Raw genomic sequence first — 25178 nt, 5'->3', positions numbered from 1 at the left:
TTCCATTCTGTGAGTTGTTATGGCCATGATGTAGCACATATATTTCACACTAAGAATCAGAAGTCAAAAATAAATGGCAGAAAGTAAATATAGTGCATTAAGGACAAAATATGGAGCATGAGTGAAATAAACAATCCTAACCCTCCATCATTCCATCAGATGGAAATATTCCAGATGTGTTGTGCTCTAATCTGCACTTCTCCAGGGTGAGTCAAGACACTGGTTGTGAGTAATCAGCAATACAGAAATGTGACACACCTGATGGCCTACCTGGTCACCAGTCAACCAACCTGTGGAGGATTTTGGTGCCACATGTTAAGACAGCTACACCACAAGCATCAAAACACCAAATGAAGAAATATGCTTTGGAAGAATAGTCAGACCAACTCTTACACCTCACAAACACACTTTGTGTTCAATCTGTCACACACCTGTCAAAGTCAGTCGAGTAAACAAGGCCAGTTAAATCACATTACTCAAACTAAACATTCTTTAAAAATCTTCTTCTGTTTTCTGTCCTGATTAACTGTGGACAGCAAGACCAATGAACACAAACAAACAAACAAACAAACAAACAAACAGACAAACAAACAAATGAAACACAAAATGTGACATGTTTTGACGAAGTGTATACAGGTTATTCTGCAGATCCCATTCCAGGACTGTGAGGCACTGACTGAGCCAGAAGAGGGTGGTAGTAGGCTACACACAGTACATCAAACATTTCTAACCTGCTACAGAAGAAGAAGGAGTATGCTGATTATTTCTACCCTGAGTTACTCCTGTCAGGCACACCTTCTTGGGCTGCGTAAAGCTGACATTACCCCGCTCTTTGTGGTCTATACCATGTAATGAGCCTACTGTGTAGGAGCGACCAGGGTCTACAGGCTCGGAGGGGAGGGGAGTGGAGAGGTGGAGGACTTCCTGGGAGTTTTAGTTCAGGGCAAAATTAACACCAGCGCTAGGAGCATAGACCAGTAGGGTAAGAGAGCAGCAAACTGGTACAGTGGAGTAAATCAGTTCAGTGTTGATGGTGCACTTAAAGCTGGCGCTCTGGATGATACGGATCCAACACCGAGAGGAATCATGTTTGAAAACTTCAGAGAAAGACTTCACATGGTCCAGCAGGACTTCACAACCGGGTGGGTCTTCAGTCTGACACCGTTAACCATAGACTAATTAACTGCTGCTTTAGCTAGTGATAAGTAGCTGCGGCTAACCTCCCACCTCACACATACCTGTATAATTGCCGTAGATGGATGTGTGTTATACCTCGTCATAATGTAATAATGAAACACCAGCTACAGCGGCTATACAGTCTATGAGCTAAAGCTAACACAGCCGTAATTCTGCTGTTGCGTCGTGACGTTAACTTTTGTCGCTGAATTTAAAATTGTCGTCAGTTACATTTACAGTTAAACTGTCAAGATAAAGTGGCGTTCAGCTGAACTGCTGTTTCCGTCCTAACCAGCTCCGGCCTCTCGGTTCCTGCTTATTGCTTTCAGCTGACGGTCATGTGACGAGTGTTTTTTCATCAGACTTTAAATGGAGGACAGTGAATACAAGAGCCCGCCGTAATAGAAATTATTTCCTGTTTCTGTGTCAGTAATGTGATGCCAACCTCCCCCCCTATTACCATAATTTCCTGGCAGAGCGCTCACATGAACCCAGATAGTAAAATGAAACGTCTGGGCCAACATATGTCTATCCCATATACTTACACATCCGGGCAGAGTCCGGCTGTTATCCTGACAACCGGGGGGGGGGTTCTGTGTGCGCGCCAGAACCGGTCCAGATGTGGAAGTAGCATCTTAAAAATCATGCTGTATATATATATATGGGCCAGATTCGGGCCATTGACCCGGGTATACTCGGCCGGAAGAAAACAAGCAGTACTGCCTTTAAAAGCTGCTCTTTACCTGGGGCTGAGTATCAGTCAAAAATGATAGTGAAACCTTGACTGCAATACAGATTCTGTGATACTTTTTTTCTATACCAGTCTTATCAAATCCGTTTTAACAAAAAGAAAATGACAATAAACATTACAGTGCAGAATATAGTTTTACGCAAGCCAAAGATGCTTTATACCAATGATGAGGCATTACAAGCAAGGCCAGTGGTATGAAATGGTAAACACTTCCTGTCTCCTGAGTGGACATGGTCCTGATTGCTTGTCAAACAAAACAACAATACAATACAGTATGAATTTGCACCTTGTTTTGCCGCTTGTTTTTTATCTGCTAGTTGATATCTGATCAACCCAGTACAAGATCAGTCTAATACTCTGTTTTCTCTCCAAAAATAGTTAAATAATAATAAAAAGAATATTAGTATTAAGTATTAAGCAAAGAAACACAAGTTAAATTTTTAATGTGTAAGTCTCTCTAAACCTCTGTTTATCTGGTTACAAAGTGACATTTGCAGCAGTGAAACCAGAACCAGAACTAACAGAGAGTTATCTGTGCTGCTGAGACTGTCATTTCTCAAATGAAGTTAATTTTCTCCAGCTTGGTCTGAAAAGTTGCATTTTAGTGTCAGAATATTCTGAAGATCTGTAGCTTTTGAAAAACTGATCCAATATTTATTTTGGTGACTATGGGAAAGAATCATAATGTGTGCTCACGTTCACAGATACAGGAAATGTTTCTACGTCTCAACTGTCTCTGCTTTAGTTTTATTTTTAAGTTCAGTCTCTTTACACACTCAAATGTGTAAATAAACTGTAAATAAAAATGTTGCTGCCTCTCTTTGCCTGTAATTATGAGCCAGACAGTCAAAGGCTCAAATCAGATGCTCCAGATGTTCATACAACAGCCTGCTGTTAGGAATATACTCAAGCTCCTCCTGTCTACATGTCAAGTGTCAACGTGTCTTTGAGCAACATAACAAACTCCAGTTACTCCTGATGGTTTGGCCGTGGAAGCTCACTGTTGTATCACATAAAGCACTGTACCAGTGCATTGCTATACAGCGTGTTTTAACCTGGTGTGAAAAGTCATTCATGCTCCTGTGCATTTGTTCTACATACTTGCTGAACTGACAGTCCTCTCTCTCTCTCTCTCTCTCTCCCCCTCCCTCCCTCCCCAGTTTAAAGACCCTTGGAGACAAATCAAGAGACACCAAAATCAAGAGGAGACCCAGGTTAGCAGTAAAATTTTATGTGTGTGTTGATTATGATATAAGAGTTCCACAGAGCTCGTTTGTAAAGGTTAAAAGGGCTGTACGTAAGTTTCTGTGCTGTTGAACATGGGAGAGCAGGTGGTGGTGATGCCATCGTTGTGTTTACAATACAAGAGGTTATAATACGTCATCAAGCAACTACTTCGTCAGTGATTCGCTATTGGAAAGTGACAAGACGGGCTCGGCTAACTGGTTAGCATGCTAACTTCAGTAGAAGAAAGTGTCAGTCAGTGTGACAAAGACAAGACTCAAAATTGGTGTTTTATTTCCACCTCTGGAGACAGCTGTTGGTGAGTAAAGGAATGACATTTGATGCTGAACTCGCAACATTTCTTCTAGAAACAGATGTTAATGCTAACATTAGCTATGTAGCTATAGCAATAACTTACATATAGCTCCTTTCAAAGTTTCTTCAAACAAAGTTGAAACGTTTGTTTTAGTGACACAGCAGCTGCATTCATGGTACTGCTGCTGTGCACCACTGGTTCTCAGGCTGCTGCTGGGACAGACACTAATGACCCTCTGGACTCATCACTCAGCAGCTGCCTCCATGGTTTACTAACCTTTGGTGGTGAGGGTTGCCGTGTGTTAAAGTTTCCTAGGGATGCCCTGACTTTGTCTCTGCTGCATGGGTTGCAGTAAAAGAGGTGACTTCTCCTGAACTGTATTGGTGCTGACATTATTCAGAAGCTACAGAGGTGACCCTGCTATGATCTACTCTATGCTACAGGAACGTTTACACTGTGTGATTCTCCTGTTGTCCAGGTTTGAAGAGAGTCTTCCTCATTTCAGTGCTGGACTGGAAATCCTCAGCAGGTCTCTGCACACACAAACACACAGGCAGTTTACAAACAGCTCTCATGTGTATGTAACAGGCTTATTTATGTCTATGAACCTTGTCTCTGTAGGTATGAGGAGAACTGGTTCCTGCTCCATAAAAGAACTAAAGACTGTGCTCAGGCTGCAGAGGTAAGACCAGTTCTCTCTGTTAGACACCATCAATGACACCAGTAATGATTTGCAGTATTATTACCTGTGTTAATGGATGCTTGAATATCAGATGTAGATATTTTCAGTAAACAACAGTCAGATAGCCGTGAAGTGATAGAAAAGCTTGGATTTGGAGGTCTCTTCTGTCTCTCTGGTGAGATGTGTCTCAGCCTTCTGCCTCCTCTGGACTTCTGCTTGGAGAATTTCCTCCAGCTCTTGGATCTTTTGTTCAGCTTCCATTCTTATCTTCATGGGCTTGAACAGTGCGTCGTCAATGAAGGCCTTCTCCTCCTCTTCCTCAGCGATCTTCTTCTTCACCTGGTCGATGTCTTTGACAATGACACGCTGTTCTTCCTCCAGAGCAGATATCTTATTGTCCTTCTCGCCCTTCAGCTCTCTCTCAGGTATTGTAAGGAGAGCTTGTTCGGGCATATACAAATCCAGACCAGTTTCAACTGTTTACCTGGACCTCACTGCCATGTTTCTGAAGTAAATAACAGCTGAGTACAACTGAACTCAGTGTGAGCTGTTAACTGCAGTAAGCTCCAGTCAGACTCAGCTGATTGCTGCTGCTGCTTTTGAGGTGTGCTTTGTGTTGCTGTAGCTGCTCTGTCTGACTTGCACTGTGTGTGTGTGTGTGTGTGTGTGTGTGTGTGTGTGTGTGTGTGTGTGTGTGTGTGTGTGTGTGTGTCAGGCAGTAGATGGAGACATAGTGATGCTGTCTGCGCACTGGGAGAGAAGAAGAACAGCTCTGACACAGTTACAGGAACAGCTGCGGAGCTTGCCGGCCTTTATCAGTGAGCTGGATGCCATCACTGCCAACATAGGTATGTTTCTCTGTAATGAAGCCTTTCAGCAGCACCAACAGTAACAGATGGTGTAGCTTCATTAATTCCTCACATTCATGGATAAACAAGGACACAAAACAGCACTGGAGCCCAACGCACAGACACACAACACACAACACACAGACCGCACAGTCCCTGACGGAGTCGTCATCACACCACCCCTCTGAACACTGAGTAGGAATACTGGACCAGAACTAACTCCTATGATGTTTTGAGCACCTCAGATATCACAAACGTTTCTGAACAGCTGACTGTAGAGAGAGAGTGGAGACATGACCTTGTTTAAATATGGAAATAAAGATGCACATTTTCAGATAGAAACAGCTGAGTTAGAGAGAGAAGTTCAAACTCTTCTTCTTCCTCACCGCCATAAAGCCGACCAATCACTTAGTGCTGTGAGATGGAATTAAATAAATGTTGCACATATTTTTGGTTGATAGTGTTAAACTGAATATGAACATAATAGGTGGAAAGTGCTTAATGTGTGTGTGTGTGTGTGTGTGTGTGTGTGTGTGTGTGTGTGTGTGTGTGTGTGTGTGTGTGTGTTCTCCAGCTCATTTGGAGGGTGACTTTGAGGAGATGGAGAGCAGGCTGGTGTACCTGGAGACTCTGTGCTGTCAGTGTGAACAACAGACGGTCAAACAGCATCATATCAACCAGCTGGAGGCTTATAAGAAGAAGAAGAGGTATGAGATGACACGTCTTCTTCACGCTGGATTATATATAACATAAATATAACACAATACAGTTCAACAGCAGCACAAACTACATCCTCCAACATGATCAGTTCAGAATCAACAGCTCTTTGTAAAAGGTCTGAGTGCAGCCGAGCTCAGCGCCCTCCCCCACGTGTTATCTCTCTTTTATTACCAGAGTTTAACCACACTCACACATTCACACACAACCGGATTCATAAACACCACACACACAGACTCAGATGATAATGATGATGATGATGATGCTCACTGATGAATATTGTGTTTTATTTGGAACTTGTCTGATGTTTGTGTTGCAACAGGAGGGAGTTGGAGGCGCTGGAAGGTGAGCTGCTGCACTGACCACATCACTGCCTTATGACAGCGCTGTGAGCCTCTTCTGTCATTGCTCTGTTGTTGTATATTTGTCACAATAAAGGGTTTGAGATGTTCAGTCAAAATGTGACATGAGACAAAGTGAACACATGACGTTTGTTTTCCCACATCACCACAACAACAGTTTCCCCTTTATACACACACACACACACACGCACACACACACTCTCTCACTGTAACTGCTGTGATGTGATGATCTCTAGAAGTTGGAGGATGCTCTGAAGTAATGAGTCTTCCTCTTCATAGTGGAGTTGAACTCTGAGCATGCTCAGAAGGTGGCAGAGCAGGAGCAGGCCCAGCAGCAAAAACTGAGAGAACGACAGAAAGTCTACGAAGAAGCCTTTCACCAGGACGTGGAGCAGTACCTGTCCACTGGATACCTACAGCACAGAGGTGAGGCTCTGTAATGTTTCACCTGCTCTGATTATTATTATTATTATTATTGTCTCCTGTATTAAACCAATCAGCTCATCACAAGTGCATGGACCAGGTCTGTGTCAAAAAGGTGTTCATGATGGAGACTGTGACTGGGTACTTTTCCAGAGTAACGTTCAGATGTGTAAATGATGCATCACCATGGAAACGCCATGTCTCATATGTCCCCTTATAAATATCGTGTGTGTTTGAATAGAGCAAACAGGAGCTGATGTGAGTGTCCTGGATCAGATGACGGTGACTAACATCTCAGATGAGGAGGCTTTGGATGACTTCCTGAACTCGACTGGTGATGACATCAGTCATGGATCATCACTGACCTCAGGTAACCCCAACTCAAGTGGTGCTCTACAACCCGAAGAGAATTCCAGCCACACAGTAGCTGCTAAGAGATTTGATATTGTTTTTAAAGCTTCATCAACCCTCTGTTCTCTGACCCCCATCCAATTTTTTATGAAATTAAGTCAAACATTGATTATTGATCCATAATCAAAGACTAACACAGGGAGGAGGGAGGAGGTGTGGCCTGGGCCTTAGTGAACTAAGAGCTGTCTTCTCTTCAGGTCCAGACCTCGAGTCCTGCTCTTCTGAATCTTCAAGAAGCCAAACGAACCAAGCCCCTCCCACAAACGACCAGCCATCCAACCAGGGCGCAGTGTGGGGGCGAGAAGAGGAAGGGGGCAGTGAGGAGAGTGATGAACCTCTGGTGCAGTCAGACGAGGAAGACATTCAGCCGGACATGTCTCTGGTCGGCCTGCAAGATGTTTGCGCAGCAAAGGGCTCTGATGACAGTGACTCTGTAGGAGACCTGCCCTCTGGGTAACCTAGCAACCAGACCCTCGACACTCCTCGAATACTGGAACACTAACTAAGGCCACCCCCCCCTCAGAAATCCCCCTCTGTCCTCTGCTCTGACTGGACACGGCGCTCACTCTCTCAGCTCCAGCTTCACTGCTCCTCTCCTCTGAGGACTGAGGTGGGATCTGATCTGTGCAGACACGAAAATAGGCTTTAACACAAACACTGATGTTCACATGGTGGGACACTGCTGGTGTGGTCAGAGTCAGTGATGCTAACTCACTGAGAGCCACGCTTTACTCATATAAAACCGATAAATCAATGGCAAAATAAAGACAAATCAATAATAAACAACAAGCACAGTGAGTTCTTCAGTCGGGATGTGATAATTACCACAGAGTCTGAGGTTGTTTCAGTTCACGAGCTGCTGTAACTTCACATCTTTTTAGGGGCTAATTGATCTGTAATAAATTCATTATATAGGAAGTTATCTTATTTAATTAGAGACTGTTAAAGTCCTCAGACTTAGATTTATTGTAGCTTGTATTTCCCTTCATGCTGCTAATGAGCAAACAGCAGCTAATCTCTGTTATAATACTGCTCTAGTGACGGAGCCCATACTATCGATGCAGCAGCTAGTGATGCAGATGCTGAACTATTGTAGTGATCGGCCTCAAACTGAACACGGCACCAACTGCTGTTCGGTTCTGCTTTAAATCTCTATAAGAACTATGGAGCAGCCAGTTCCCTTTATTGCTCTTCTCCAAACTGTCAGTCATCTCTTCTTAAAGGATGAAGCTGGTGATTTTCTGTTTTTCTTATTGTCAACAATGAAAACCAACAATGAACGGATCCTATTCACAGGTTGTGTCTGTTTATGTAAAGCTGGATACGTCTCACTCTTGAGAGGAGGACGTACAAGAGCTGATTTTAGTTTGAGTGACAGATCTTTAAGTCTTAAGGCTCTTCAGGCGCCAAAACACAGCTCTGCTGTTTTGACACAGGACTTTATCACTCTGGAACATTACCATGGTGATAGTCATGTTTTCTTCTATTGTGACGATTGGCAGGTGAACAGCAGAGTACCTCGTTCACCTTATAATTTGCCACAGACTGTGTAGGCAAGTCAAAGTAATGAAAGATGGAAAAAGCATTGTTGGTTTTAGTCTTAAAATTGAACTTGTTGACAATAAGAAAAATAGGAAATAACACCAGACTTCTCCTTTAACACTTGGGTTAACTGTGTTTTGTTTGAATTTGATGATCAGTGCAAAGCCTTTGTCTGACAATCAGATAAATAATCTGTTTTTATATCCTCACTGTGAAATAAAAACATCAGTCTGTATATCGTCTCTGCGTCTTGTCAGGTTTATTGAAGAATGTTTTAACAACCAAAGTGCACAGTGTCTGCAGACCTGCGCTGCAAGCTGATTGGTTGCTCCAGCTCCTGTCAGGACAACAGACCAAGCTGAGTGAAGCCCCACCAATGCTTGTATACATGAAGGCTGGAGAAAAAGTTGCATAGCAGTTGCAGTTGCATATTAATTATCACAAACAGATGTAATATTTGCTGGTTATACACAGGTAGTGTAAGTGAGATTAACTAAATATTGTAAAGCTGCAGCTCAGTGATGAGGAATTGTATTTATTTTTTGATTTATACTTCATTTAATCAGACTGAAATCAAGATCTCATCTACAAGTGAGACCTGGGTACAGGAAATAAAACAAATAACCAAAAGAAATATTAACATCAGAGTTACAAAATGTCAGTGAAAATTAATTTACATTCAGATATGTATTTATATAAATGTAACCCTGATTTGTTGGTCAGTAGTGTTCTCCAGGCTCTCTAGGCTGTGGGCTTTTAGCTGTTTTATATGATACTAACGTGGCAGGACAGTTGACACTTTATTCTGCCCATTTAGCAGTCCATGGCCCAATCCCAATGTCCCGCTAAAAAGCCTAAATCCTGAACCCTCACAGATGAACAGATGTCACCTCGTGAGTGATTGAGTGTGAGAGGCTGTCAGGGCTCAAACTGATATAAAGAGGAAAGTGTGTCACGTTACTTTGTTTCATACAGTTGTGGGTTTAGGACTTTTGATTTTACATTTTTTATTTCCTTCCATCGCCCCCTGTTTGTAAATAAAACAATAACGTTGGATCAGATCAGATGAAAGCAGACTTAATCATCATATCATCATAAGACAGATAACTACACACAGTTCTGGCCTTGAATCACCAGTGACCTCTGTGTTTATACTGACATGTAAACTTATTTTTTCTTGTAACGTTAATGTTAGGGTTTGTTTCTTTCATGCTTGTTTCTTTCATGCAAACCGTTTTTTCTTTTACCATATACTTTTTTCCATTTTATGGCGGTTGCTAAACGTTTTTATACGCTTCACGGCGTCACCTGGTAACTACGGCAACCCCGTGCTTAATGTCACAACGCTATGAACTTTAGGCAGTGTCCTAAGGCAAAGTCTGCAGATATGCGGACTTGTGGGCATGGATGTATTATAAGAGATAACAGTCAGTTACGAACATTAATGTTTAGAGGACTGGCCCCACTGTTACAGTCCAGCAAGAGGGAAAAGATTTGTGTACTCCCCGTCGGGGAATCGAACCCCGGTCTTCCGCGTGACAGGCGGAGATACTGTCCACTATACTAACGAGGAGAGATGACATATGTAAGCGAAGACTAACATATAACATTATCACGTGATCAGAAGAATTTTGAATTTGTTTCTTCTCCTACAGTGATTAAAGTAACTAAGTACATTTGTTCAGCGTTTGAAGATATGAAGGAGTGAAAGAAACAACATATTATCTAAATACACCAATGTGGATTTGTAGTTATCGTTTTCCAAAGCAGCACTTTTTACTACAGTTGTTACAAAGCTTAGTCACTTCAGAGTTTTCGCTGTTTCACATTCATAAAACACTGGTATATGATATATGCATGAAAAACCATCAACAGTTAATTGACTCGTAGGATTTGGTCACATGATTAGTTGCGTCACTTCCTCGTTAGTATAGTGGACAGTATCTCCGCCTGTCACGCGGAAGACCGGGGTTCGATTCCCCGACGGGGAGTATATGAATTGTTTTCTCACTTGCTGGATTTTAAGAGTGGGGCCAATTTAAGGCGTTTAAGTATTTAAATTCCCTTAGGGTTTCCCCTCAGAAATTGATGAAGTGGTACCACCCAACACTAATTTAAAATGCCAACATAACATTCCAACATTGACAGTGTTGGCATTTTATAAGATGTTTAAATTTGTTGGCATATTGTCTTTAGACGTAATTGAAGTGTTGGGTGCTACCACTTCATCCATTTCTGAGGGGAAACCCTAAAGACCTTATCATCCCTGTTTAACCTATGAATTGAGGTAAGGAATATTGACATTATTAATGTCAGAATTTTTTTATGGGCAAGAACTTATTGAGAAAAATGTAACTTCAATAACATTTACATCATTTAATGTGGCGTGTTTGTCTAAGCGCACACTAGATGGCAGTATTAGAACACAAATGGCAACCTGTTAAATTTTGAGCATAGGAGGAGGAATGAAAGAATTACTGCACCAAAATTATTTCTTTCCTCCTCCTCTAAAAGCTTAGTGCTGGAGTCATTTGGGACTACATAGTTAACAGTCAGTCAGGGATATATATTCATAAGACTGGCCCGGCTGTTTCAGTCCAGCAAGAGAGAAAACGTTTCATGTACTCCCCGTCGGGGAATCGAACCCCGGTCTTCCGCGTGACAGGCGGAGATACTGTCCACTATACTAACGAGGAGGTGATCTAAACAGTCATGTGACCAAATCGTACGAGTCAATGGACTGTTGATGGTTTTTTTGTCAACATCTGTGTGTACATTATGTACAAAAACAGTGCAAAAATAAAAAGGGGCATGGCCGTTCTCGGTTTCCGTACATGTGTTCACGTCATATCCCCTGTCTCTCCTCGTTAGTATAGTGGACAGTATCTCCGCCTGTCACGCGGAAGACCGGGGTTCGATTCCCCGACGGGGAGTACACAAATCGTTTTACCTCTTGCTAGACTGTAAAGGTGGGGCCAGTCCTGTAAACATGAATGTTCGTGACTGCACGGGGTTGCCGTTTAACAACCGCCATAAAATAGAAAAAAGTATATGGTAGAAGAAAAAACGGTTAACGGGAAAAACGGGAAAGAAACCCTAACATTAACCTTACAAGAAAAAAGAAAGTTCATATGTCAGTATAAAAACAAAGCTCACGTTTTAAATAAATAAACATCGGCTTTAATACACTCGTTAATAGACTCCTAAAGACTTGGTACTCTCACCTTGACTCCTCTCTCGCGCTCTGATCCTCTCCTCCACCGGCACCTTCCACTTGTGGCTGAGAATTAGTAACTAACTCACTAGTACTTTCAGTCCTGACAAATTAACCGTATCTCGTCGAATTAACTTTTTTTTTCTTCCCCATATTAGAAAAGCTGATGATGTCTGCACTCTGCACTATTTCACCTGTGCTCGCGATTCTCCTCCTCGCGAACTCTGTTTTTAAAAGAATCTGTGATTTGAGACATTTCTGCAAAAAAAAAAAAAAACATACACGACGGGATGTATCGTTAACTTTGGGACTTTTCAAGAAGCTGGGTGTGCTGGGATGTAAAAGAGATAATATTCATCTGTAGGGCTGCCACCTTTTATATGAAAAAAGGAGGCAACTGGTTTGGTTTTACTCGACATTAAATTATTCACAGCACTTTGAGGACATCCCGTATTGATTCAAATCCACCGAGTACTGAGGAAACAAGTACTAGAATTTTGTCGGCACGATATTTTTGACGGAGGCGGCCGCCTTACAAATCTCTATGCAGGAAAAACTCGTAGTGATTATATACAACAGTTACAGCCAAAGTCAGAAAGACTGAATTGGCCTATCAGGTTCAGTTTCAGGAAATGATTCCAGACTGATAGGGCGTGATATCTGAAGACTGTCCTACCACGACTGATGTTTATAGCGTCATCCAGTCCTGAGAACATGTGTTAAAGTAGAACGTCTGGGTCACAGGAGTGATGATAAATAAGGTGGTAATTTATGGAGTAGTGCTTTGTAAATTCATTAAAGTCTATCATCAACCCAAAAATCAATACATCTATAGACTTTTAACTAGATCAGAAAAACTGCATGAGGTTTTGCATCTTAACTTAAGTCTGCTCAGTAACAGGTCAGCACAGCATCAAATTTAAAGGAACAACAAAAGTACTAAGTAACATTAATAATCCAATTAATTAATAATTAGTAATCCAGCTTGGAATAATTAATCATAACGTAATCGATGTTCCAGTTTCTTCCATCTTCACATGGTTGTCGTTCATTAAACAACATGTCTGTCCATGATGGATGCTGCTTCCTGCTCTGCACCACAACATCTCAGTCCATTGTTTGAATTTTTAAATAAAATAAATGATGTAAACACTCATCAATCACAGAAACAACACAGTTATGCTGCTGAAACACCTTTAATGATCATTACAAATACTTGATTAGCACAGACTGACATGGACTATACAGGTTACTGAATGAACTGTGTCTATGTGAGGGAAAGGAAACAGGAAGTTACTATGATCCTCCACAGTTACAACAGAGAAGAAAAAACAGGTGATTCTGTGATGAATACAATAAAATAATATAATTTCATTTAGAAAGACACTAAGTTACATGACAGAATTACAACTGTTTCATATTCTACAGTCAGTTGCGGTGTACTATGCACACCCAGCTAAACCATACAACAGTCCTGCACTGTATGAAACATTACACAGGGAAGAGTTTCTGCTCTCTAGTCTGATATAAATGTGTGGACAATGTGCTCAGTCCAGTTCAACAGTGACGGACTGCTCCAAACACAGAAATCAGACTGCATTATTATCTATAAGAATAAACTATCTAACAGAATAAACTGAGGGCTTGGTGACTTCTTTTTTGTGACGTCACAAAGTTACAGAATGCTTTGATACTTTCACAGTATTAATATAGAACCTAGACCTGCTTTATAATCAAACACATGGACAGAGACCTTTTAGACTGTATGGGACCTTTAATTAGGAGACAAGCTTTGAGATAAGATTTAAGATAAGATTTGACAAGTGAACGTTTAGTACCTGAATAACAACAAACACAACAAACATAACATATCTGGATATATTCTCCCTGAAAAATAGATTTAATGAAGAGAAGATATATCAAGACGTCTATGTGGTTCTATCCTCTTCCATGATGAATGGTGATGATTGGTATTTTGCTGACACAAGCCCTCACTCCCTTCACCGCTCCACATTTCTGGTACCAGGGACAGGGATTGTTCCTACAGGTCACCAGCCCTCCATGACAGAGGCAGAAGTGCTGGCAGCCAGGGTCAGCGTAGAACATCTGTCTAGACGCATAGTACTGACCGTTGTAGCTGCAGCCGCACGAACCCAGCGGCTCGCAGCGATCCTGGGCGGGCAGAGGTATCAGTCAGGACAAGCTCACATTGTCATAGTGCAGGAATGACTCTGATTGACAAAATTCACTGAAGCATTTACATGAGCACTGAATTAAATGTTGGAATAAAGAGTCCTCCAATCCTCCCATCCTCCAATCAGAAACAAGCTAAGTTAGACCCCTTTTTATTGGCTTTATAAAATTGGTTCATTTGCATTATTTCTGAAGATATTCTGAATTCTGGTCTTCAAATCCAGGGTGTCAATAACTTTGACCTGTACATGTCAAATGAAATCTCTACATGAAAGGATTATTTAAATGAGAGGAGAAAGTAGAAGCAAGAATGAAGCTGCATGTCAGCTGAGGAAGAGGATTACCTGATCCATCAGGTAACCTTTGTTACACACGCAGCCCTCGCTGGGTGGGATTTTACACTGAGCAGGTGAAGACAGAGAGTTGCAGCTGATTGGACAACCAGGAGCTGCGACACTGTACGCACTGTTGACTGGACACTGCATCCCTGAAACACAGATAGAGAGAGAGAGAGAGAGAGAGAGAGAGAATATTAGATTACACAGAAATACAACACTACGATTGTCCACAAAGTCACTGATCAGCTGTTTGGAGGACAGGACGGGAGCAGGGTCTGAACTTCTCCTACTGTCCTTTCTCCGTCTTTACTTAACAACAGTTTCTCAGTGCAACGAGTGCAACAGAGACATTATCACAATATTTAACCTTTCATCGCGTCTCCACTTTCCCTATACAGAGTCCAGTCTCCTGTACTTGGGAGTTTGAATTTCACAAGTTGAACTCAGAGGTCCGGACTCCTGAGGACAGGAGGACTATTTGCAGATGGAACAGCAGCGTTCTTCCTAATATTAGCAGCTGTGCTGTGACAAATTCATCTCAACTCAAATCTCCACCAACAGACAGAAAAACAGAATTAACAGAGTGGAGTAAAATATACACTTCATATCCAATCTGTAATATATATTAAAAATCTATTGAAATTGACTATGAAGACCACTGCCTCTGTTCATTTTCATTTATATATGTTGGTATATTTGTACACAGAGCTCACAGAGGCAGCGCTGTTGTTAAATTGTCAAACCAAATCATGTTTTTATTCAGCTTCATCTTTTCAGATTAACCAGCAGCAACACGTATTATATTCCAAACAGGCGTCATTTGGAAAAGCTGACACAGATTCGAAGTCTTAATGGAAAAAACATCAAAACTTAATGAAGTGATATAATAACAGTCCAAGGGTGAAAATTGTTTCTGCTCTGAGTCTGGCTCAGAATCTCTGCCGTTGTCACAGTTTGGTGCGAAATGCATTCTGGGATACTTAGCTGTCCCAAGTCCACACAAGTCACGCAGTGATGCATCCTCGATTAAACGAGTGGAGTGAGAACACTTCCTGATATTTGATCTGTACTTGGGGAGATGCGGACTTTGAACTGGAACAGAACTCTGGTTGAGACTGATGAAGTTTTACAAGAACATGAGAAACACAGCGATGAAACAGTGAAGAACGCAGACTGAGAAACAGCTCATGACTGTCAGCGGTTCACCCTGCTTTCGACTGTGGCTGAACGTGGCCACACACTTTTTCTACAAACTCACTATTTTCTTTAGTATTTAGAAATTGAGCAAGTTGCTGTTTTTAAATTCATATGCAGCACACAGCTCTGGGAGTGGCCTCCAATGTCTCCACTACAACATGTGGCTGATTAGCTGAATCCGTTGTTCTTAATTAATGAAGACTATCTTTATGCCTCATCTCATTAAAATTCTTTTCTCTCTCCACTTGGTGTTATCATTCAACCGATTGTTTTCCTCTTCAAGTCTCTTTGAGTCTCTCCGGATTGAAATAAATTCAGTTTAGTGATCGTTCCCACTGACCATCTCTCCCCATATATGATCCCCTTGATACATTACTGAACTTCCACACTTAGGTCTCTCAATGAAAACTAAACCATCCCCGTGACAACTGAGCGAACTCCATGGACGGAGGAAGGCCATGAGAGGTTGCTGAAAGCTTCAACTTTGAATGTGTTTCTGTTGGACGGCTGACTGCGGCATTAAACCTCATCAGTCCAAGAACAATCACACGGTCTTAACTTACAGCAGAACTTCTTCGTTCTCCATGGCTTCACGTCGCCGTCTCTTCTCTGACACTCTTCCACGTAGTCACTGATGATGTCACAGGCCGATTCCTGTTTACCGTCATTGAGCACCATGTCGTAGATGCAGTCCTCATGGTACTGCTTGGAATCCACTCGGCCCACACAGTCACCCAGGGGCCCGTCCTTCGCCAATATGACATCGCAGGCTGATGTGTAGCTGGGCGGTTTGAAGTCGGGGGGGAGGGGCTGAGCACAGTCTTTACCTGGCAGCAGGAAACCATCAACAACATTATCAAAATCATATATACACATATTACATAGACACGTCTGAGGATAATAACAAACCACTGCTAAAACAAAACAACCGGAGATGAGCTAATGTAATGTGTGTGAACAACATGTACTGTACATGCGAATTGACCTACTTATGTTCTTGCTGGTTTGAAAAGCAAATTTCAGGTTCAATAACATTTGAACAAATCTGAATTACTCCACATCTCTTATTGAACCTAATTTCAAAAGTCGGTGTCATTTCAACCAGTGACCAGCTATGAATATAAGAAGCCTGCTCATGTTTTCATTGCTCTTTCCTAATGATAAAAATAATCTGATAATTGCAATGAAGGTTTTCGTTAATATGCACTGCAGGTCATTTTTGGAGCCTCAGTTTGTTCAGATTATTCCGTGAGATCAATAAATCAGGTGTGAAAATACCTGCCGTTTGGAATATTTCTGGCACAGGCTTGACATAGATGGCCGAGGTGGAGATGCTTTGTTTTGAAGGTTTCTTAGTGAGGTTGTGTCTGACTTGTTTCATCGTCATGAAGCACTGAATCTGGAAACATGCTTTCACTTGTTGTTATGGATCATTAGGTGTTGATTGATCATCATGAACCTTCTCTTACTCTATATTCTAAATCCACCTGGAGAAAAACTTGTTCCAGTCTAAAGACGAGACCTGGGGCCGGTTTCACAAAGATATTTCAAACAGGTCTGTAGTGTTGGTCCAGCCTTAACTTTGCTTATTGTTGTATTGTTAGTCAGACTGTTTCACAAAAATAAAGACTCAGTCATTTTAAGACAAAAACATTAGACACCTTTTTGTTATTGTTTCACTCTTCAAGTAAAACGTCCTTGTAACTTCGGGGGTAAACAGAGCTCAGTGGATGAATGCAGTTCCTCGTTTGGTCATATTTTGAAAAAAATCTTAATTTACCCAGAATTCACTGTACCACAGCCCGACTTAAGACAGTCAAGAATTAAACTGCTTTGTGCAACAGAAGAATTTAGACGTCTATCTGAAGTCTGACTATTTATTATATCTAAGCCACAGTCAAAGTCTAACTTCGGCCCAGGTCTAAATACAAGACCTGGTGCTGTCGCCTCAGTACAGGTCTTTTCAATGTCTTCATGGTAACTGGGTGAGAAGAGAGGCCTCACTGCTTTATAGAGCTTCCCTTTCTAGAAGACCTGTGCACCTCCAGGACCTGTGCACCTCCAGGACCTGTGCACCTCCAGGTTGCTGAGGCGAGCAGGAAAGATTGTGGCCGACCCCTCCCACCCTGGACACAGACTCTGTGAGTCACTCCCCTGAACCCCAGACCCCCAATGTCACCATTTGTACTATGTTCATATTTTTTATATTTTAATTGTGAATATTTTATTGAAAAAATCTTTTCATATTTAAGTGATCTGACTGCAGTACTTGCTTTGCTTTATCTTTCTCTATATTTTTTCTTCTTACTATGTTTTCTGTTACGAACCAAAGCAAATTCCCCGTAAGTGAAAACCTGATTCTGAACATCGCTGTTGTGACGTTCGTGTGAAGTGACTCGCCTGCTGATGTAGACGTGAGACTGACATCACATGTATGTAACAGGAGCATGTGTGAGAGGGAGTAATGACAGTGAAGATAAATAACTGCATCAGCTTCTCACACTCATGGCTGCAGCCCTCCACGTTGGCCACCCACTGACTGACTCCAAACGCGTTGGCGTTGGTCGCCAGTTTCCCACCGGGCAGCGTCAGATCATCAGCCGGGTCGCTGTTGAAGTTCCCACAGAGGCCACAGGTCACATCGTGGTAAGTAGTCGCCAGCTCCACCCGCACTGCGCTCGCAAAGTCAAAGGAGACCTTTAACAGAGTGGGATATAAAGGAGAAGTCAGACACAGTCAATGAGTCTTCTGCCATGTGTTTAGCAAAGCTTAGCAGGAGGACATTAGCCTGGCTGTGGCTTGAGATGTTCTTGGTGTTTCAAGACATTTCACAAGGTTCAATTTTAGTGACGTTTTCTGTCAAAAATAAAGCAGAAATTCATTTATAATGAAAAGAAATCCAACATTGGAGCAACCAGCAGGTCAGCGACGCCAGCCGCCACGCGCACGCCCGCAGGCAGTGTGTTCCCGGCCTAAGACTGAGGATGAGTTCAGGTCATGTGATTATAACTGTTAGAGGTATATCTGACTCCATGTTTGGAGCAGCTGCAGGAACCTGATTGGTCTAGGGGAGGCAGACCTGAAAACACTTTTCAAAATAAATAGAAAGACTGAGATAAAAACCAGGTCCAGGTCTGTAAGGGTGGTATAATGACTATAGTGACTGCACATGTGCGGTTGTGTGTGTTCATACCTTAAGGAAGTGTGTCTCTATGACAGCCTGTCTGTGTCTGCGATAAAGATTGACCAGTGACTCATTGTATGAGACCGGCAAAGAGTTTTCAAGCCCGTTCACCTGTGGAAAACACACACACACACACACACACACACACACACACACACACACACACAGTCATTGTGGTTGCATGGATAAAACAGGGCTCTTAGTGTTAATGATGAACTGTTGGTGCGAGGATTCACTGCAGACATGTGCAGTACATTCAGTCTGAGTGTAAAGGGTTAGAGTTAGAGCAGCACAGTGTGTCCACTTTGATAAAGGCAACCTCAGTGAGTCTCATCAAGCGCCCCGCTCTTGAGGAAGTTGTCCTTTCTATGAGATATGATGTCATCCGATCAGGCGGGAATCCTTGGTTCACCTTTCCACCCCGAGGAGCTGGTGTGGACTCACTGACAGTCACTATGAGGGCCTCTAATATTATACTGAGAAAAATATAGACTCACTGTTGTAAAACTACATGTTACAATAATATAATGTTATAGCCATTAAATATGACAACTCATAAAAATATCATGAGTACGTTCAGGAATATTTTAGAAACATGATATTGATATTAAAGTTCTAATCAGTAACTTTTCCACATTAAAATGTCTAAAAACAACTAGACCTATGTTCTATATGTTGAGTTGTGTTCTTACATTATCACAAATGTTTCCATCAATTCTCAAACCAGAGAAATCTGTGATTTTAATCATGGTAACGTTTCATTGGTCGCCTGTCAGTGACATCATATCCTCTGTGATCACGTGTCAGTGTGTTTGTCTGACAGAAGCTCAACATTGACTTTTATCTAGTTTTAAGCCACATACACTTTTTCCACCTTGGTGGTTTTCAGCTCTATATTTGACCCAGATGAAGGATTTTAGTCGTCGGACGTCTGGATCTGAAGTTATCAGAGAAACAAGCTGAGGAAATGTTAGACAGCTCAGCTCCAACTCTTCCCTGAGTCTCTGTCCTCCGTAGTGCGTCGCTCAAACACTGACTTTAAACAGGACTGTTAGTAGACAGACTGATGGTGGATGGCTCAGTCTTCTCAACCCCACAGTTTGTGTGTGTGTGTGTGTGTGTCTCACCAGTACTCTGCCTGGGTAGTCCACTGACAGTGTGTATGTGACGCCGTAGACTTTGACAGTCACCACTTTAGCATAAGACACTCTCTTGTTGCCACGGTTGTTGTTCTCCAGGTTGACCTTTGAGAGGAGGAGAGCGAGGGGACGAGGGCAATGGACAGGGGCAGGGTGAGGATTAAAGGTGACAAATACAGTAGATCATTTAATTAGGATCCAGTCTTTGTTGTTTGTGCAGGTACAGGACAAGACTCTCCTTCGCTCTGTTCTTCTTCCACTCGTGTGTCAGTGGAGGAGAGTAAATACCAACTAGACCTGGTAAACATGCTCCAGTTTTACTGAAGTAACAGAACAAAACTATCATCACAACATGAACTTAAAGTATCTATAACAAAACAAAGAATCATTATAATGACGGTTCACAGGAATCAGGAGGAAGTAGTGTCTGTACAGTGGACATGTGTCTGTCTGGAGAACTTCCTGTTACTGTTCAGTGTTGTTCTCACCTCAAAGTGCTGCCGCCCTTTAGTGTCTCCGCACACACCGGCCAGCTTGTAAACGCAGTTGCCCTGGAAGTCGAACTTGCGTCCGTCGAAGGTGGTGAAGTGTGGATCTCCGCGCGCAGAGCAGGTCTTGAAGCTGATTGGGAAACAGTCTCTGACTCCGTCCACGATGCTGCACGCCTCTCCGGTTTGACACTTGGTCCTCTCACATCGCACCTTCTGTGTCGCTGCCACACACACACACCTCTGCTCGCACTGTGAGTCGGCCCAGAACTCCTCACCTGGCAGGTAGTAATGGCCGTCAAAGTCACAGCCACAGCTCTTCTCCTTGTTAACACACCTGAAGAAGCACAGAAAAATAAGCTGAATAATATGAATAATAAGTTCTCTCAGTCATAGGGACGTGTGATGTGACAGCGTTTGTTGAGATGTTTCTCTCCTTCATGGTGAAACAAGATGAAACATCTTACAGCTTAAGATCTGGGGAGCCTTTATTAAACATCTTAGGAAGGAGAAGTGTCAACCTGTAAACTATATGAGACTGAGCCGAGCTTTGATCTGCCAGGATTTCACCCATGGACCTTCCTCGTCCTCACTGGGTCTTGGTTTCATGAACTCTTTTTGCTGACCCTCAATCAGTCACCCAGCACACAGACTGTATATATATATATGCTATATAGATGTATATACTACATTACATTGCATGTTCTATTCCCAGGCATCTGGTTGAGGACTCAAGCTTGGGGAAGACATGCAACAGCCCCATGTGGGGGTGAGAGGGAGATTTACATTATACATACTGTATATACACACATATACAACAACCATTTTACAGTTGGATATTTTAAATGTTGAATTTTGTGTTAAGTGATAAACTTCTGCCTTGACAATACAAACTGAGGCAGCAGTGCAACATCATGTTTCATGGCCACATTGAACTGCTGTGGATCCTGTTAGTTTTGCAGTTTGGTTCACTAGTAAGTAATAAATAATAGCACAATGAAAACTGAAATAATGAAAGACTTGCAATTCAGTTTTGACACAATGATCCTCAACAAGAAACAACCTCAGGATCAGGTAATGGAGCACGAGCAGAGTTCCCACAGGATTATTGGTGCCTAGCTCACTGGGGGGGTGGGGGTGAAACACACTGCATGATCCTTATTAAGGCCTTCATCATGTCAGCTCATGTGTATATCAAAACACTAAAATGTGGGGTCCCTGCTTCAGTCATGTGAGCACAGTGACAACCAAACATCAATCACCTGCTTCTATGGAGACAGTTTCATGTTATAATAAAACCTCTTTGTGATGAAATCCGCTGTAAGCAGCATGGAAAGAAAAACGGAACCAAAAGACATTTGTCATATGAATAACAGAGCCTTAAATACATGGGTCAAACTGCTGTACTGACTCGTTTCCACTGCGCACGTATCCGGAGTCACAGACGCAGCCCTCCACGCAGGCCTTATGGCACACCTCTGGCTGCGGGCCACAGCTGGCTGGACAGGCTGAGCCACACAACTGGTAGTGGCTGTGGGCAGGACACTCAACAGCTGGGGGCAGAAACAAGAGTGAGGAGGAGGTGAGAGCAGAGAGGGAGGAGGGGAGGAGATGTTATGTTCAGGACGTGTCTGCTGTACAGAACTTCAGTTCATGTGTTTCTGTGTTTGCAGCGTGTTTCCTGTTCATGTATTTGTTTTGGCTTCTTTCAGCACGTTTCTGTTGTTGTTTGTATGTTTTTTAGAATCTGCATCGTTTCTCCTAATGGAAGATTTTTGGGCCGTTGAGCTGGAGATAGTATAAAGCTGCAACATGTGAAAACAGTGAAGACTTTCTGAGTGCTCCGTACATTCACAGAATTAATTAGTCTAAAAATATCTGAAACCAGCTTCAAACCAGAGATTTAGAAAAGGATGCTTGATGTGAGAGCTCTGTCAGATTCACATAAGTGCAGTGTTTCAGTGTATAAATCTACTGTATGTAACTCACGACAGTTGGCCTTTTCTCTCCATGGCAACATGGACACTCCAGCTTCCTGGCACTCCACCAGGTAACTGTTCAGGGCATCACACAACATTTCGTGGCGTCCTTCGTGGATGCAGACGTCATACAGACAGTCTGACACAAACTTTGCTACCGGCACATGAGCGTGACAGCCAGCGAACGGCCCCTTCTTATCACTCAGGATCCCACAGTAGTCTGGACCAGTGAACCTGCAGAGGTACGGAGGAGAACAGAGGCACATGTCTGAGGTTTAATGTCAGCTTGTGTGCGTTAACTGGGCATCAGTTTATTTTCTAACACTCTGAAAACTCTCGGCCGGTTTGTCCACCACGTTTGTCCAGAATAAAAAAATCTCAGACATTCATGATCCTCTGAGACCACCAGTCACCAGGTCTCAGGTTTGGGGTTCAGACTGTTCCAAAGTAAAGGGCTGTTTGACGGCAGGTTAAGTGGCAAAAATATTCAAGATGAAGCGACACTTAAACTCATATTACCTTTTTTATTTTTCTACATTTTAACATTTGGCTAAAACAGCTTTTTTCCCCTGGTGACCCAATCCACAGCAGCTCATCACTCAGCTCCCGTCAGCGCTGACCTGAATAGAGACTATAGAGAAGTACCTCGCACAACCACGCAAAAATAACCTGAACTATCATTTTAAGTCAAAATTTCATATTATATTTCGCCGCAGACTCGTCCTTCAAAAAACCACACATCATATAATCCCCTAAATTCTGTTCAAGTTTATAATCAGTTAAAAGTAACAGTGGCATCAATTAAAAAAAAAAAAAAAAAACACATTACCTTTTACGGTTCTCATCAGAGCACTGAGGACACACCCCCTCACAGTGGTGGTAACAGAACGGGTCGCCGTCAGCCACGCTCCACGTCGCCGCCCATGCCGTCACATTAAAAGCCGTGCCGCCTCCGGCGGTCGTCAGCTCATCCTCTGTGTTGCCGTTGTAGTTTCCGCAGAGCCCGGCGACGTTACCATAGTAACTGCTGCTGATGGACACCATGACGAGTGTGGACCAATCAAAAGTGACCTCAACGCCAATATCAGTCTCGAGTGTTCCCCTGATTCCGGACTGTGTTATGGAGATGCTGCCTCCTTCAAGAATAAGGGGGAGGTGTTCCCTGATGCCGTCCACCTGAAGAGACGGGAGATGCTTTGATTTAGTGCTGATTTCACCCACAGAAGAAGAACTTCAACAAAGTTTGGAAATGCAATGGAATATTTTTTCCTGAAATGTCAATAAAGCTCATAAAAAATAAGGTGTGCCCAATTTACAAGGCTTATTATGGATGTTATTTCAATGTGTCAGATCCAGATTGGATCAACACTTCAGCTGGAGCACAGGAGCCTCTCAGCTCCAGGTAAACCTCTGTGATAGAGCCCTGTGATAGGCCGCTGACCTGTCCAGGGTGAACCTGCCTGTGGGACAGACTGTAACCCAGGCAGACTGCACAGGACAAGTTGCTTAACAAAAGGATAAATGGATGTTTACCATGTAGTATATATATTTTTTTAATTTTCACTTTTATATATGATAAAATTGTGCTTGCTCTACATATCGTTTGATTGTCCGACCGCTTGTGCAGCTGCACTTCATTCTAACAATATGACCGTGTCACTCGATCTCAGCAATGACAGCAACGACGGCTGAAACAACAGGACTGAAGATAAAAAAATGTTTCATCTGAAATTGTGTCAGTGAGGAAGACTGAATCAGTGCAGTGAGACCCACCAACACGATGCCTCTGTCGTAACTGGGGACGGTTATACGATGGCCCAACATCTCCATGGTGACTGAACGCACAAAGGAGCCGTCAGAGTTTCCACGCACCTCATTCTTGGTGGTCACGGTTACCCCTGGCAGGGATTCGTCAACACCTGAGCGGGGCACAGAAAAACAATGTGTGTCTGCTCTCTGACAGCTTTCAGTTTTTTATCGAACAAACAGTGTGAGTTTCCTACGTCTTGTCAGAGACACACGTTCAACTCATCCTCTGACTCGGCCTACAGATAGAGATCTCTCTGTTAGGTGATAGCAAACCTGTGGTGTTCACGAGGACGTAGGTGCAGGTTCCCTGGAATGAGTAGCTCCACCCATCAAACGTGGTGTAGTGTGGGTCACCGAAAACCCAGCACAAGGCCATAGAGTTAGGCACACACTTTCCTTCGTCTCCTGACACCTCACAGTGCTCCTTTACCCTGCACTTGACCTCAGCACAGGGGTCTGGAACACACACACACACACACACACACACACACACACACACACACACACACACACACACACACAAGGATATTAGTTGATGATGTCAGGTGAGATGTCAGACCAGTGAAGGTCAGATCTTCAGCTGCTGTTCAGTTGCTCCATAAAGTAACAACAAAGAGTATTCAGTGTTTCCCACACGTTTATTTATGGCGGTCGATGACGTCGACATCGACCGCCACATATTGATTTTCTATGCTTTGACTGATTCAAAAGATTAAAATCTAACTTCATCGTAGAGCTGTGCGTTGACTCACTCAGGGTGAAGGTTTGTCTACAGGACACTGTCACGCGCTGAAGTCAAGCTAGCGTCCGGAGAATATACCCTGCTGCCGCCACAAGAGGGCAGTAACTTACATGATGGATGCAAACAGGCATCAGATCCTTTATGGGACGGAACGCTCCAATCAGACGCTCACATGTAGTAATCTGTGTCAAACACCGTTGTTGTTCGATCACAGGAAATCGAGACATGTGACCATGTTTGTCGGCTGCTTTGCTCACTTGGCTTCAAGACTTCAAGACTTCAAGACTCCACCCACTTTTCACCTGTCTCTGTGACAAACTGATGACACACTGTCACCTCCAGTTCTCTCTCCTTTCCTTTCCTGAGACATGAAGCTCCGGGTGCTGTTTGCACCTGGTTTGGGGGCAGGACTGAACCATTTCATGTAAATAAAGGGGAGGGGG

The 25178-nt window shown here is 42.8% G+C and overlaps 2 protein-coding genes and 4 non-coding genes across 6 annotated transcripts in view; 3 read left to right on the top strand and 3 right to left on the bottom strand.

The window, feature by feature from the left end:
• Positions 1-869: 869 nt before the first annotated feature.
• Positions 870-8691, top strand: LOC111664109 (dysbindin-A-like). Its single transcript, XM_023418576.2, has 10 exons — positions 870-1142; positions 3088-3141; positions 3946-3996; positions 4089-4149; positions 4865-4997; positions 5572-5704; positions 6037-6059; positions 6356-6502; positions 6741-6869; positions 7108-8691. Exons 1-10 carry the CDS (start codon positions 1087-1089, stop codon positions 7365-7367), a joined length of 1047 nt encoding a protein of 348 aa, XP_023274344.1. The 5' UTR covers positions 870-1086; the 3' UTR covers positions 7368-8691.
• A 1262-nt stretch (positions 8692-9953) lies between these two features.
• On the bottom strand, positions 9954-10025 carry trnad-guc (transfer RNA aspartic acid (anticodon GUC)). The gene has a single exon. It is a non-coding gene; the product is annotated as a tRNA-Asp (tRNA).
• A 346-nt stretch (positions 10026-10371) lies between these two features.
• On the top strand, positions 10372-10443 carry trnad-guc (transfer RNA aspartic acid (anticodon GUC)). Its single transcript has one exon. It is a non-coding gene; the product is annotated as a tRNA-Asp (tRNA).
• Positions 10444-11076: 633 nt separating this feature from the next.
• On the bottom strand, positions 11077-11148 carry trnad-guc (transfer RNA aspartic acid (anticodon GUC)). The gene has a single exon. It is a non-coding gene; the product is annotated as a tRNA-Asp (tRNA).
• A 165-nt stretch (positions 11149-11313) lies between these two features.
• trnad-guc (transfer RNA aspartic acid (anticodon GUC)) lies at positions 11314-11385 on the top strand. Its single transcript has one exon. It is a non-coding gene; the product is annotated as a tRNA-Asp (tRNA).
• A 1458-nt stretch (positions 11386-12843) lies between these two features.
• Positions 12844-25178, bottom strand: part of LOC111664123 (IgGFc-binding protein-like) — a 34277-nt gene continuing 21942 nt past the window's right edge. The window contains exons 24-35 of the mRNA XM_023418597.2: positions 24267-24449; positions 23958-24103; positions 23014-23360; positions 22195-22418; positions 21617-21758; positions 20206-20542; positions 19706-19822; positions 18588-18689; positions 17896-18091; positions 15958-16221; positions 14204-14346; positions 12844-13838 (exon numbers count right to left, since the gene is read on the bottom strand). Of these exons, the coding sequence (XP_023274365.2) occupies positions 13605-13838; positions 14204-14346; positions 15958-16221; positions 17896-18091; positions 18588-18689; positions 19706-19822; positions 20206-20542; positions 21617-21758; positions 22195-22418; positions 23014-23360; positions 23958-24103; positions 24267-24449 (2435 nt within the window). The 3' untranslated portion in view covers positions 12844-13604. The remainder of the gene's footprint in view (positions 13839-14203; positions 14347-15957; positions 16222-17895; positions 18092-18587; positions 18690-19705; positions 19823-20205; positions 20543-21616; positions 21759-22194; positions 22419-23013; positions 23361-23957; positions 24104-24266; positions 24450-25178) is intronic.

Source organism: Seriola lalandi, unplaced genomic scaffold (genome assembly GCF_002814215.2).
Source record: "Seriola lalandi dorsalis isolate HSWRI2012SDOR001 ecotype SW California unplaced genomic scaffold, Sedor1 jcf7180002054583, whole genome shotgun sequence".
NCBI lineage: Eukaryota > Metazoa > Chordata > Actinopteri > Carangiformes > Carangidae > Seriola > Seriola lalandi.
Note: the sequence above shows the minus strand (reverse complement) of the source record. Positions and strands in the feature narration are given on the sequence as shown.